General features: G+C 41.4%; 2 protein-coding genes across 6 annotated transcripts; one reads left to right on the forward strand and one right to left on the reverse strand.

Annotated features, from left to right (window-relative positions):
• Positions 1-1,505: 1,505 nt before the first annotated feature.
• LOC119490796 lies at positions 1,506-5,738 on the reverse strand. Of its 3 annotated transcripts, none has more exons than XM_037774286.1 (8): positions 5,379-5,738; positions 4,760-5,153; positions 4,059-4,113; positions 3,880-3,987; positions 3,460-3,708; positions 1,857-2,893; positions 1,608-1,609; positions 1,506-1,516 (listed from the first exon to the last, which is right to left on the reverse strand). In XM_037774286.1, exons 2-6 carry the CDS (start codon positions 5,003-5,005, stop codon positions 2,352-2,354), a joined length of 1,200 nt encoding a protein of 399 aa, XP_037630214.1. In that variant the 5' UTR covers positions 5,006-5,153; positions 5,379-5,738; the 3' UTR covers positions 1,506-1,516; positions 1,608-1,609; positions 1,857-2,351. The 3 variants fall into 3 exon arrangements, with proteins under 3 accessions (XP_037630214.1, XP_037630213.1, XP_037630211.1); XM_037774285.1 differs by having other exon boundaries at positions 3,880-3,957; positions 4,760-5,178; XM_037774283.1 differs by having other exon boundaries at positions 4,760-5,178.
• Positions 5,739-9,213: 3,475 nt separating this feature from the next.
• Positions 9,214-14,163, forward strand: LOC119490812. Of its 3 annotated transcripts, none has more exons than XM_037774305.1 (5): positions 9,214-9,457; positions 11,421-11,554; positions 11,784-11,870; positions 12,720-12,884; positions 13,755-14,163. In XM_037774305.1, exons 1-5 carry the CDS (start codon positions 9,445-9,447, stop codon positions 13,938-13,940), a joined length of 585 nt encoding a protein of 194 aa, XP_037630233.1. In that variant the 5' UTR covers positions 9,214-9,444; the 3' UTR covers positions 13,941-14,163. The 3 variants fall into 3 exon arrangements, with proteins under 3 accessions (XP_037630233.1, XP_037630234.1, XP_037630232.1); XM_037774306.1 differs by lacking the exon at positions 9,214-9,457 and adding an exon at positions 10,834-11,345; XM_037774304.1 differs by lacking the exon at positions 9,214-9,457 and having other exon boundaries at positions 11,352-11,554.
• The last annotated feature ends 621 nt before the right edge of the window (positions 14,164-14,784 follow it).

The following is a 14,784-nucleotide window of genomic DNA, read 5'->3' on the forward strand; positions in this document are numbered from 1 at the left end:
AGTTTCTTAAAAAATCAATGTTCAAGTGGTCAAAAAGTCAACACAGGATACTCAAATAGCTCTCTGGAGATGTTCAAGTGAGTTGCAAAAAGCAATGATTTTATACATTTGTGATCAATAACATATTTCTATAAGTTCTAAAAGGTTTTCTTCCACAGTGTCCCCCTAAATATAGTGACAGTAGTGGGAATTAAAAATAGTAGAAATAAATGATGAATCCAAACCAGGGAAAATGTATTTTGTGATAGCCTTCAGAACAGAAACCGCCTGCTGAGCACAGTCAAAGTCTGCTCCAAAATTATTGGACTTGCTGTTAGAGCTCTCTCCACCCTATGCAAGCAGCAGATGTTAAGGTCAGCCGGCAGGATCTTACAGGACCCCTCACACGTCCTGTTCCCTGCATTTGAGTGGCTCCCCTCAGGACACCGGCTTTGATGCCCAGGCTGCAGGACACAGAGGAGAAGGGCAACCTTTGTCCCCAAGGCTGTCCTGCTCCTCAACTCCCAACCATCCCTGTCCCTCTATCCGTTTACTGTGTATACTGCACTATTTTGCACTATTTTAAGTATTTTACTAGTATTAGTACTATATTAGTATCTTTATTTTTAACTTTCAAGATGTTTCAAAATTTCCTGTATTGTGTTGTTAATTGTACTACTCTACGAGCCTCTACAATTGCCCCTTGGAGACAAATAAAGTGATTTGAATTGAATTGAATTGAATTGAATATAAAAATAAATGTATTTTTATTTGCACAATAACACTTGCTTACAGTCTTGGCTATCAGTTATATCAAATACATGAAAAATATATGGATTTTTCTTTTCATAAGGAAAGGTTTTATCCCACGATAATTTATTTTTGTTCCCAATAGTGGTGATGATCCTTGGGCTTAAAGGAATAGTTTGCCACTCTCATAGCTTAGCTTAGCACAAAGACTGGAAACAGAGCTTGGCTCTGTCCAAAGGTAACTAATCCACCTACCAGCACCTCTAAAGCTAATCAATTAACACATTATATCAAGATAAGTCCAGTCTTTATGCAATACTAAGATAAGCTATAAGCTAACCAGCTGCCGGCCATAGCTTTACATTTATTAGATATATGAGTGGAACTGTATCAATATTCTCGTGAAACTCTCAGGAAAGCAACTAAGCATTTTTTCCCAAAATGTTGAACTATTGATTTACGGTAAAAACTTGTTTTTCCAACCATTTCCAGACTAGACTCAGTACATTTAAATTGAACTGTTTTTAGGTCAAAAAAGTAAATAGCCTATGAAAAGAAATAAACAAATTAAAGTTTTAGTATTTCTCATCACAAAAGTCAATGAATTGAATATGAAAAAGTCCAAATAATTAAGTCCATATGTAAAAAAACAACAATTTTTTACAACATACTATAATATAGTTCTAAACCAATACAAGGACATTTTGAAATGTTTATTAATATACAGAATTTCTCAACAATTATAACTTATCCTATGAGGATATATTTCTTCTTATTACAGCTGTATCTTATTATATTGGCAATCATTATGTAAGGGATAATCTACTGTTCAGACCTGGCATTAACATGCGTCCTGAGTGATCCGATCTCAAGTGGACAGCTCCAAGTACGTCTGTTCATACCTGGCATTAGAATGCGTCCCTACATGCGCTTTCAGTGACCACTTGTGATCTGATCTCACTTCCCTGCTCTATATGCAAATAAACGTAGTAAACACATGGCTAATACAGCAGATGCTGCAACGTAATATTACAGGAATGTCAGTAGTAATATCGGTCAGGGTACTAAAGTATAATCCGTACATTTCATTAACCCGCGCCTATAGTCTGATAGTCTGTAAATCCGACAGAATAGAGTAGAGCACAGAAGCCGGTTCCATGCTGAGAGGCAGACAAGCGCTTGCGTCTGTCTGCGTATACACTGCTGAAAGAATGTGGACATATGTTGCCCAGACCACCTCTGAATGTGGTCTGAGCGATCGGATCTCAATGTGTCCTCAAAGCGTCTTGAATGCGTTCATACCTGTACTTAGAGCTGTCACCCAGGACGCAAGTCAATGCCAGGTCTGAACAGGGCCAGAGACAAAACAAGGAGTCCCTCTGCCACCTATTCTTCACATGTTACATTACAGAGGACTCTCTGGCCCGATCCCAAACCAGTGGGGGTTGTTTGGTTGAGGGCTGCATCCTGGGGAGAGAGTCAATTGCAGAGGTCATGCAAAGCGTTGAAAGAGGCAGCCAAGAGTCCTTCAAGATGCAAAATTAGCCTTTCAAATGACAGCCAAAGATCACACACTCCGGGGAGCAGTGGGTGTGTTTCTGATGCTGCCATTGAAGGGTTTTTTATTCAGCCAAAGTCTCCTGTCCTGCTTGCCCAGAGGGAAACATCCCAGGAATCCCCAGATCTGGAAGGGAAGCCAAGGTGGAGCAGGACGATCCAAAACTGGACACCAGGCCAGAGTCTGAGTCCGACACAGTCAGCTCCTCAAACTTCTGGATCACTTTCCTCACCGACTGGAAGGGAATCTCCCTGCGCCACCGGCCACCGCCAGCCCCACAAGGCCCCCTGTAGGCCGAGTCCTTGCTGAGGAACACATGAGGGGGAGGAGGGAGGCCGCAGCGCAGCCTCAGTCGACCCTGGCCCAGGCCCAGAGCCGGGACAACTCCAGCAGGGTTGAAGCGCGTAGGCAGCGTAGCTAGGTGCTCCCGGGTCAGAGGGTTGTGGAAGCTCAGCGTGCCCCCTCCAATGTTAAGGAAGACTCCGAGGGTTTTGATCTGAGGCGGGACAGTGCAGAGACGTTCCCGGCTCCCATCATACACTGCACAAAAACACAAGCCCTGCCTTTCAAGCCACCAGCCGCCAGAACCATCCGGTGATCTCACACCTGAGAGACAGGAAAAGGGAAGTTTCATATTCACTGTGCACATTTTACGGATTAGCAGCCTTTACAAAAGGCTAAGATTAACCATACATCCTGCCTGTTTCTTTCACTATATTCTATCAAGCCAACAAGTTGAAAATCATTGGTTTTTGACATGCTAGTAGCTGATGGCAATGTAGGTTTGTTGGTTGGTTGACTGCTTTGGTCTACATAGAAATATGTCAGCAACTATTGGATGGAGTGACATGAAATTTTGTGCAGACATTCACAATCCTCAGAGGACAAATCCTACAGACTCAAGTGATCTTTGATATTGCTTCTCGGACATTTTTAGTTTTTAGTGAAATTTCCCGGTAACTGTTCTATAAAATTTGGTAAAAAAAAGAGGGAAGAATGGTCAATGGTCTAACCACTTGGTGGCACTATGAACTATGAAGTTGTGTCTGATGACAGTGCACATGTGTGTATACATATGAGCATGGGTTTAAACAAGCACAGTCTTGCTGACTAACAGTGAGTCTGGAAACAATACGCACACTGGCGTTGAGCCAACCAAAACAAACCCTTACCGATCCTGTAGACGGAGCTGTTACAGACATCCACCTCCCAGTAATACTGTCCTCGTGCAATGACAACATCAGCGCAGACCTGGGGGAGGGCCAGTGTAACTTCGGGGTCAGAGGTCGCTGATCTCCTGACCTTGCTGTCCGGAGGTGGACCAGGAGGAGGGCCCTCTTCTCGGTAGGTGACGGTGAGGGAGGAGTCGGAAAGATGGAGCGATGGAGGGACAGTTGAACGGTCCAGAGCAAAACATAGTCCTAAAAATCGACCAGAGGAGAGGTGAACAGATGCAAGGAGATAATATAATTTAGCTTTTTATAATAGTAATCCATGCAATCAAAAATGTTGCTCATCTGCCATACACCTTAACCTATTTATATTAAATGTATTTAGTTAGGGCATTAAAAGCATCGTGCGTGATTCCTGACCGAAGACAGACCGCTCCATCTCCTCCTCTCGTAGGTCTACATCCACTGGTGCTACTGAGGAACTGGCAGCATTGGAGCCTGGGTCAAATAGGGAGAGTGTACACAATTCTGTAGGAACGTAGATAAAGGTTTATTCTTAAAAAACTGGTTAGAAACTATTAATACATCACTATACTCACCATGTAAACAGCTCTTTGCTGTCATGTCACCTGCATCCCAGCAGTATGTGTCCCCCTAAATATAGTAGACGGTATGGGATGGAATTAAATATAGAAGACATAAGTTGTGAATCCATACCAGGGACACATGTTGCCTAGAATTAAAATCTATTTCATGAAACTAAACAAATACATGCCCACTTTATGAATATTACATGACTATGACATATTAGTCATAGTCAAGTCAGCACACTGACACACTGACAGCTGTTGTTGACTGTTGGGCTGCAGTTTGCCATGTTATGATTTCAGCATATTTTTATGCTAAATGCAGTAACTGTGAGAGTTTATGTCATTGTTTTGTGTTGTTAATTGATTTCCAGTAATAAATATATACATACATTTGCATAAAGCAGCATATTTGTCCACTCTCATGTTGATAAGAGTATTAAATACTTGACAAATCTCCCTTTAAGGTACATTTTGAACAAATAAAAACATTTGTGATTAATTTGCAGTTAATCGTGATGAACTATGGACAATCATGTGAATAATTGCAATTAAATAATTGAATTGATTGACAGCCCTAATTTTCATATACTGAGAAATTGCACAGCCCACCTACACATGGACCAGTATAAAGTTTAGCATTTTAATACTTATACTACATATATTCATAATTATCTTTAGAGGGTCTCTCTCCTTAGTTTGGATCTCTTTACCTGCACATATTGAAGGTGATCTACAGAAGCTCCCTCCTTGGTGCCGGTCTCCCTACTGACACATGCGGGACTCAGGGTGGGATGTTCTGGGAGACAGGAAGTGGCAGATGACCAGGTCCAGCATGGCAGCTCCACAGGATGTCGACAGCGTGGGCACAGCACAGAGCAGACCGGCAGGCCGACGCCACGGTGAGGAGACTGACCTGATCTTATTCCCTCTCCGGCTGCTATGCAGTGACCACACATGGTGTGAGAGCACGGCAGGAACAGGACGATGTCATAGCTCTGGTCGCAAGCAGGACAGAGGGAGAGCTGCTGCAAACAATCTTTTTCCTCATCTTCCTCCCTGTTAGACTTTACTGCCTCCACGTCCAGAAGCTTCTGCTCCCTGTGTCTTCTTCGGGGATACACTGACATTACTGACAATTAAATACATTCTTTAAATACCATTGCTTCTTCGACTTTCTCATATCCTGTCTTGTGAAAAAAGTCAGCAAAGTACATCTCTTTGTCCGCGTTTCCTTTGGTCATCCAGTTTTGCTTCACAATTAAGATAAAGGCCCAACAACATGAACAAAACAATCCACATTTCTGTTTATTCCCAATATGGAAGCAATACCTGACTGTGTATATCCAGCTATCATCTTCAGTAAGCAAGGCCTCAGTTAGTATAGAAGCAGCATCAACAATCCATTCTTCCAGAAAAAGAGAGACATCTTATTATCAAGATATCCTTTTGTTAGAAAATCACACACTTCCTGCGAGTAGAGATATCCCACTGTGGCGAAAAAAGTTCACTCTTCTCTAACAGACGTCGGCAGACTGCAGAACGCTGTTGAACAGATATTAAGAAATCCTCCTGTTGTTCCATCCTCTCTGTCTCCCAGCTAACTGTTGTTGGTGAAATAGATAGAATGGCCTGAGAGCAGATAAAAGACAGAGAGGGTTGTAGAGAGAACAGAGAGAGAGAGAGAGAGGAGCCCAGCCTTTTAAAAGGTACTCATTGCTTGGTGTTGCCATGGTAATGGCTCTTCCCATAGAGACGCACAACTGCAAGATAATGTGCTGCATTGAACCCTTGTGTGCACACACACATCTGAATGTTAACAAAGAGCTCATTACTGCCATGAGCACGAGCCACGCCACTTAGACAAAACCTCTGGGACACCGGTGTATAGACAAATAACACACACACACACATTATCTCCTCCTGGTCTGGATGCTCTGCTCTCCTGTTCAGATGCTTACAGGGGATTATCAATGATGGTCCACCCTCAGGATTACATGATGTGAATGTGAAAGATATATTTGACACAGATCTTTGTAATTCACTACTGGTGAGAAGGAGACGGCTCATTGTTACCTCGCCTTGACTACAATGTAGGGGGCAGATCTGAGGTCAGTGTTGGGAGGGCTTTCAAATACTGTGGATGGTAAAAGGGTGAGCACTTCCTGGGTGGATCATGTGAGAAAAAAATAGATAATTGTGACTTTGGATGACATTTTGGCATTAGGTAAAAAACAAACTATGTTTTTCCCTAAACCTAACTAAGTGTTTTTTTTTGCCTAGACTTAAAGAAGTTGTAGTTTTATTGTCTAAACCGACATAAGTTGTAGTTTTGTTGCTTAAACCTAAAGAAACCTTTTTGTTTGTGTTGAAAATGTAACGTTTCATTCAGTTTTACATGTCAGAACGTGTTTCTCACTTGTTTCACTTTTACAACCTAGTAGGCGTAGTAGGCCCCTAATGACCCACATCTACGGTGCTTATAATGACTGATAACATCTATTTAATGGCCTCATAACAGTCGAATTGGGTGCAAGACCTGATTTACTTATCTGCCGAAACTAAGGTAGACATTTAATATTGTCGTACAGGCGTTTTCAAACCTGTAGTTCGTTTGCTTTGGTCCGAATCAGGGAACAAATTGTTACAATGTTGCATATTGCCTCGAGTTTGCTTTGTGTTCACACGGCAGCATTTACAAGCGGACCAAAATTTTGGTGTGCAAAGAAACTGCTCTCTAATTGGTCCCAATCAGACCCAATTGCCTGAGTTTATACAAATCCCTCCCTCAGTCCCAATCTAGATCTTCTCCAGAGATGTCCACAACGTTCAAGAATCTCCTGGCAGCGCCCAGCACCATCTTAATACTTTCTGACTTCCCCTATATTTTAACAGCACAATTCAGAACTATGTCAATAAATCCAAAAAATCTTTTCATGTCCATGCAGATAATCTGATCAGTTCCATGTACTGCCACCATTTCGTCATTTCTCTCCTTTCTCTAAGCAGCTTCAGGATATGACAAGCCCTCACCTGCTTGGATCTTAATGGACACCCTTTACTGGGAATTCACCTTCAAATGTCAAACACTGTCCTCCTTCCTCCTTCTCCCCTTGTTGGAATCACGTCAGTCTTTGTGCCTCAGACACACCTGCAATATCCCGAAAAGACTCACTTCCTTCTCCCTTACTTCAGATCTGAGAGGGAAGCAAGTCACACAGTTATAGTCTTCAAATACAGAGACAAACTTTCCAGCCACAAGTGGATCCCTGAAAATCCCATCTCTTTTTGTAAAAGCCATCATTCCAACAATATATGTCTCCTCTTTCCTCATTGACTGACTGTAATCACTTGAATTACTACTCCTCTTTCTTTTATTTTCAGGTCCTCTCGTGTCCTCGTTTTCAATTTTGCTCTCTGTGTCCTGCTTTGACACCATCTCCGCCATCTTCTTTGACTCGGGTCCTCAATTCCTAAATCAGAGTTCTTGCCCAGAGCACGAACTCTTAAGACGTGCTCCTGTTACTGACAGGAGCACGTGCGGATAGGGCAGCTTGAAGCCTGAGGGAACCGATAAGCGGCATGGCCGGACTCACAGGTGGAAACCAATCATGTTGTTAGCACCTGGAAAGAAACTGCCTATTATGAAACAGTATTCAGTTCAGTTTGATTCAAAACCCTTAATACGTCCTCAGGGCATAACAATTCAAACTGTCACGTTGTGCGTAATAGGGCATGCATAGACTCCTTCTGACACATGAGCCTTCTTCCTCGTCATAGGAATTCATGAGAACAACACATATAATGTCACAGCATTGTGCAAGTTTGGCATGGCCTGTCATCTCTGAACTGTTTTCCCCCTTGATTTTAAATGCCAGGTCCATTATTTAATTTTTGTTTTTTAGGTTTTTACATCATTCAATAGCTTACCAGTGGTGTCCCTTATGTATTCCAATCCGAACATTTAAATTTTGCCAGAAATATGTATGTTTTAGCATCAAATTGTTATTTTCCCAAGCCCTTCTAAAAACCTTTCCCCACGTGACCTGGCATAGGTTTCTGTCAGGGCTGCCTGAGAGCTGACGGGATTGCATTTCGCTTGAGTTGTAACGTTACCTTGTACGATTTCATGTGACAAGTAAAGCTACATTGGTTGATTGATTTGAAGAAGTCTGTGCTCCAGTTTTTATTTGGAGAGTGAAATTCTAACATTAGTATTGTTTTATGTTAGCACTGGTACCAACCGGCAACCGGGACCAACAGTTACAGCACCCGGTCTTCTTCCATGCCGCAGCACACGGAGGTTCCCTGCTAATCGCTCAGAACATACCCAGCAAAGTCCGTGGGCTTTTGTTGGCGGTGACCATTGCCGGTGTGTTGGCCTCAACACAAGCTTAAGTTGGACTTTCACCTCAGCTCCATCCGTGCTCCACCTTTTTGCCCACTTTGGATTAGCTCGAGACGTCACTGCCAAGATAGCGACAGCCGGAGTCGGTGGGAGCTGCTCACTTAATTTTGCTCTTCAGAAACCTAGCATTAAGTAGCTAAAGAGCCAGATATTTCCATCAAGAGTTGGTAGAGACCAAAACAGAGCTAAAAGAGACAATATTGGAAAAGAGATATATTGTAACATTGTAATGTATTGTAATGTTTTTTTTGTGGTTTTGTTTTTCTGCATCCAAATCATGGATCTAGAAGGTGTTGCAGGCTGTACAGACGTCTGAGACAAATGTGATATTTTGGGCTGTATAATTGAAATTACCATGACTTAAAAATAACTTTCTCAGTTGACCAGCTCATTAAAAAATGCACCACCAAGTGCTGAAATATAGAGAAACCCCTCTTCTTTATGCATCATATGTCATATTGATGTTGTTATTACACAGCCTATCTTTAGTCTAGCATGATATGGACCAACAAATACAGATATGTGACAGATGAACCAACAGATATAAACTACACTAACTTATCAAAAGCATTATGACAGTGAGTACTACATGTCTGCATCATCATGTTAAATCTGGGTTAGTACTGTCTGGGTCTATGTGGTGCCTCTCTTGTCTTATTTGCGTTGAGGATCCAGTCAAACATTAACTTTGAGCTAAATCAAATATAAAGCCTTGCTTGCTCCAAAGCTCGCACTGCATGTCACGGTTTTGTGTGTGACCACACGTCACTCAGTGACACACCGGTTTATTATATTGACAAACCATTCAAAGAGAAAGCAGCTGAGTGGCGTTCTCACCAGACCTGGGACCTGTGATTCAGGACTTTGCTTGAGCTTTGTGCACGGAAATGGATACAGAATGATTTTTGAGTGTTCTGAGCTTATTTTTGTGAAGAAGGATGCAGGTTGCCAGACCACAGCTGAGGGACACCATGCACCCAGGAACGGGTTATGGCTTATAGCAGTAAGTTGACTGCTTGGATTTGCATTCCCTGTATTACGACTCTTATTTACAAACGGGGAGATGGTGTCACTGTGGTTTTATACCAGGGGTTCTCAGTCTTTTTAGATGCCTGAAATAAGGTCTGTGGTTAACACAAGCTTAAGAGATTCTAACATTTTGTTCTACGATATAAAATATTTCAGTAAATACCCCACTTGTGAATTTTGAAGCCTTTATGTGTCTTAAAAAAAGTGGTTGCTAACAAGTGGCTAAATGAGACTACTACTGTAAACGTCATCACGCCGACTCGTCCGCCTTTACAGCCTCGTTGTGTATACTCGCGCTCATGCGACTGTGGTGTATTTTGTGTATAGCCTAATTTCAAGTAATTGATCTTTAAAGATTTCAGAAAATGAACAGTAGCAAGACGTTGTCCTAATAAATCCTGACGTTTACATTTACCAGTCTAAATCTGACTTTCAGTAAGTGCTTCAACTTGAAAATAATGAACTTATTGCTGCGTGTCACAATCATATCAAGAGTTTCAGTTGGCCCAAAGCTAACGTGGGTGGGAGTAATGGACACAATGTGCTGGTTTTATTGGCGCAAATGATCCCCATCTGTAGATATGCACTTCATAATGATACAGCACAATTTTATAATTTATAGCAAATTATTTGCGGTCCCCGGCCCCCACTTTTAAGAATCACTACAATACAGTAGTGTAAATGTGTCGCTTAGATGTCAAATAGGATGTTACACACTCTAAAGAACATGTTAATATTAGGACTATGGCTGTGATATAATGCCTCAAACTATTAGGATATTCCACACTCTATTAAGAGCACAGAGTGACTCTTATATGACGTCATATTCTCCAGTAAAGGCTAATCAAGGACAGCTAACCTTTTATTTCTATTTTAGGACTGTCAAAGTTAAAGTGATAATAACGCCTTGACGCAAATTTGTTTTAATGGCACTAATTTCTTTAATGCATGAACGCAACTTGCAATTATTAATTGACCCCTTCAAAATCTGTGGCGGGCTCAGTTGTAAAACTAGAAAAATTAAGATATTGGCATCATATTCAACTACAAACTCTAAGGGATCCACTGGTACCAACCATGTCATACTAGATTATCGTGAAGGAGGTTAAATAACGCTCCAAATTTACACCAAATTTTGGCGAGGAAAAACTGGCATGGCCACGAGCCTCCCCTTTACAGACATGCCCACTTTATGATAATCACATGCAGTTTGGGGCAAGTCATAGTCAAGTCAGCACACTGACACACTGACAGCTGTTGTTGCCTGTTGGGCTGCAGTTTGTCATGTTATGATTTGAGCATATTTTTTAGGGTGTCTGGACAATATTTGTCATTGTTTTGTGTTGTTAACTGATTTCCAATAATAAATATATACATACATTTTGCATAAAGCAAGCATATTTACCCACTCCCATGCTGATAAGAGTAAAGAGTAAATACTTGACAATTATCCCTTAAAAGTACATTTCAAACAGATAAAAGATGTGAGATTAATTTGCAATTAACTATTTTAATCAATTGACAGCCCTATTCTATTTATTTCTTTAAATTAATACCCTTATTTCCCTGTAACAATATTTTTTTCAATTAAAAAAAAAAGAGGACAGTTAACCTTTCCCTGCAACACTTTTCATTCATTAAGTTCCAATTTTCACACTTTAAAAACATCTGTGTTGATTATGTGAATATGAAATGATTAAGAGATACTTGTCAGGGCAAAACGTGGGTGGGAATTTTGGCAAGATAAGAGTGGAGCAGCAAAGAGGTGAAATACAGAACATACAGTTGACTCCACTGAGCAGGAGTTGGATCGAGGCCAATAAAAGGAGGAGGCAGACATAAAACAACCCAGACAAATACAGGTAAAAGTCTGTCTGCTGCCACAAACAAAAGCTAGATGGCAGCTGGTAAGTCATCTCCGCTGTGTGCTCCCGTAGGACTCCTCCTGCTGCTGATTGGAGTGATTTCCTCCCATCTACCTGAAGTCCAGGCCAAGCCCACTGACTTTTGGTGCAACCGTCAAGCCAGGAAAAATATGGAGGAAAGGATTGAGAGGCTGAAGACCGACATGGTAAGGAATTATGCATTCATATTGATTTAAGAAAGAATTAACAAATAACCAAATAAAAACATTTAGTATCATATCACATGGGATTTCCTTATAAATCTTTACTTTTGTTAAGCAAAAGTAAATAAAAAAAATAAAAAAAGAGTAGTTGAATTTCTAGTAATTGGGCTTGAACTTGTTGATTTATGTGTAACTTCCTGTGCGCGTGACATAACTTTGTTGATGTACTCAGGCTGGCTGTGTGGGCGCAGACACGCTGCCCTCTCCTGTGCAGCTGCCATGTGTTTCTGTACACATCGCAGAATGGGCAAATAAAACTGTAAGTACTACTGACATCCACTGAAGCACGTATGCACACCTTCCGTTTGTCTGTCATTTATGAATTCGGCCGTCAGTTGCAAAAACAGATGGCATGTATAATTTTTTCCCCCTTTCCTCTTCTTTCCTGGTTCACTACTTATCAATTAATACAGAAAACTGTGCAATGAACGGGTGGGCTTTTTCAATAACTTATTTTCCAGTGTAATACTTGGTTGGCATTTTACATATAAAAAAAGTGGTTTGAGAAGCAAAACATATCACATCTTGTTTTCTGTTAAAAAGCTACTTTGTAACTGGTCAACATGTTCTCATCCCAACTAGTCACATACTGAGGCTTTCTCAGACCCTTTGACTTCACTTTACTGTCACAGTAAACACATGCTTAACGTTGCATATTTAAACAAAAACACTGCTAAGGTTTAGGCAATAAAACTACTTAGTCAGGTTTAGGGGAAAAAAATTATGGTTGGGCTTAAAATGACTATGTTTGTAAAGTGAAAATGAAACAACTGCGGTCCCCTGGATTAAAGCCCTGTATGTATATATATATATATATATATATATATGCATGCACAATAGCTGCCTTATTTGCTTGCCAACTAACATAGGGTACTCATAATAGCAGGTACTGTGAGCATGTTAGTATGCTGATGTTAGCATTTAGCTCAAGTTCAGCCTCACAGAGACACTAGCATGGCTGTAGAGTCTTGTTAATGAAGTAACTGACCATGGACTTGAACTGCCCCATGAAATACTAATCATTTGTAGTACTAAAATACTTTGTCGCACCTAGTAAATCAGTCAATTTCATTTCACAGAAACATTGTGACTGTGTGTGCTTGTCCAGCTCCATCAGAAGCGTGCAGAGGTGGTTGGGGCGCTCCAGGTGTTTCGAGATGGAGTACAGGGTGCGAGGAATCAGACCACATTGGACTGTCAGACCTCATTGTTGGAGAAACTGGGGCATCACATCGCAAATTATCTGGCTATCGTCAACAGACTTCAGATACAGGTAATACATATGAACGTGAATACCTCAAAACACAAAAAGATCTACTAAAAAACTAAAACTATATTTATCCATATGATAAAAGAGAGAAATAAAAAGCGATAATTAGAGAATGAATACAAAGAGTTTGGATAAACAAATAAACAATATGACATTTTACTTAACACTAATTAACATATTCATGTAAATACATTCAATAATTATAGATCAATGACAATTCAGCATTTGTTTCACATAATATTAACTCACTATTTTTACTACAATTGTTCTTATTAGACCTGATAATGAGACTTCTCTGAGTCTCCAACACAATTGGCGAAAGTTATACTTTCTGCACACGCAAGTATGTGAGGGTCTGTGAGGGTCCGCTAGGGTCCGCGTGACGTAAATTTCGTCATCAGAGGGTGTGTGCTTAGGCTCTGTGTGGATGTACCACCAATTTGTTGTGACCGCGCAGACCTGTCCAGAACTTTCCGGACTTGTCCGTGTGGCCACTACGCTACAAGTGGTATAGTACATTTCCAAAGGACATGTACGTGGATGCGGCAAGCATAAATCACGCTTTGTACTTTTTGCAACTTAAATTTCATCGTCAAAGGGTGTATGCATAGGCTCTGTGCGGACGTCAGCATACCACCATTTGTTGTGGTGTGGAACGCGTCCTTAAAGCAGACAGTATAAACGGAACTACTACGCGTCCGTGGTGTCTGCAGCTGTCTGTGTGCTTATCCGTTTGGGAGTATAAACGAAACTTAATCTAACAACATAGACATGCTATCAGCAGCCTTAATTCACTAATGTCTGTATTGGTTCTGAAACGCACATGTTTGTCTCGTGTATATTAAATTAATTTTTACTTTTGGGCCCTTACAGAATGGCACAGTGACACCACCTCATTTTGCAGTTCAGAACTGTTCCAGACGGAACAGTACTAGTGAAGTGCTAAAACAGTACAGAAACCTACTCAAGGGAAAACTAGAACGCCTTGCTATTGACCTCCAAGATGGTATCTGCAAAGTGGAACACAGGACAACCAATACTAAAGGACCTTGCAGCTGATTTAACGGCTGGAGAGTAGCTTATTTGTGCCGCTGAGCTGTGCAACCTCACACTGGATATCAGGAGAGGACCAGCACGTTGTGGACTGAGAGGGTCCCAAGAAGAAAGAACTGGGATTGGACTGGTGGATAGAACAGTACGGTGGTGGAAATGATCTGTGGTTTTGCCATTTACACTGGAAACAAGGATGGATACGGGCATCAACCAGGGAGTTGTTTTGAAGGCCAAACGCTGTTCAGACTGCTCCTCTGCCTGTTTGTCTTCACTCACACAACGCGCGCGTTCTCGCTCCACCTCACGTTCATGCGCGCTCACTACACACTGCAGAAGAGTTAGTTTAGCTCTGAGAATATCTAGTGAATGTAGAGTGGACGTTTGTGCAGAAATAACTGCTGCAGCTCCTCCAGACCAACAGAGGTTTTCTGTGTCTTGTGAAGTGACGGGGCTGCGCAGCGAGAAACGTTATCGTTTTCGACTGCCTGAATTGAGCTTATTTGGGGCATGACCAGAACATATGTATCAGATCACAGGGGGCTTGTGAGCACCTATCACATCTATCATCTAATCTGTCTGGGTAAAACTTGGAGAGTTTAGCCTTACTATAATGGAGTCTGTGTGTCACCTTAAACTGTATAAAGCTGAGCCTGGCACAGCTGGAGGATGAGTTGACAGCTCTGAGGGCTTTTTCCTAGAAATTTTCCGAAAAGGTCATTTGCAGTTCCTTCTCCCAGTCGGTTCTGATCCTGTTGATGATAGACTCATCTGCTGGTGATAAGAGGTCATAAAAGTAGGAGATTTGGCCCTCGGGTAAGGTTCTGGCTTTAAGCACTATGTCCCCCCCACC

This window comes from Sebastes umbrosus, chromosome 7 (genome assembly GCF_015220745.1).
Source record: "Sebastes umbrosus isolate fSebUmb1 chromosome 7, fSebUmb1.pri, whole genome shotgun sequence".
NCBI lineage: Eukaryota > Metazoa > Chordata > Actinopteri > Perciformes > Sebastidae > Sebastes > Sebastes umbrosus.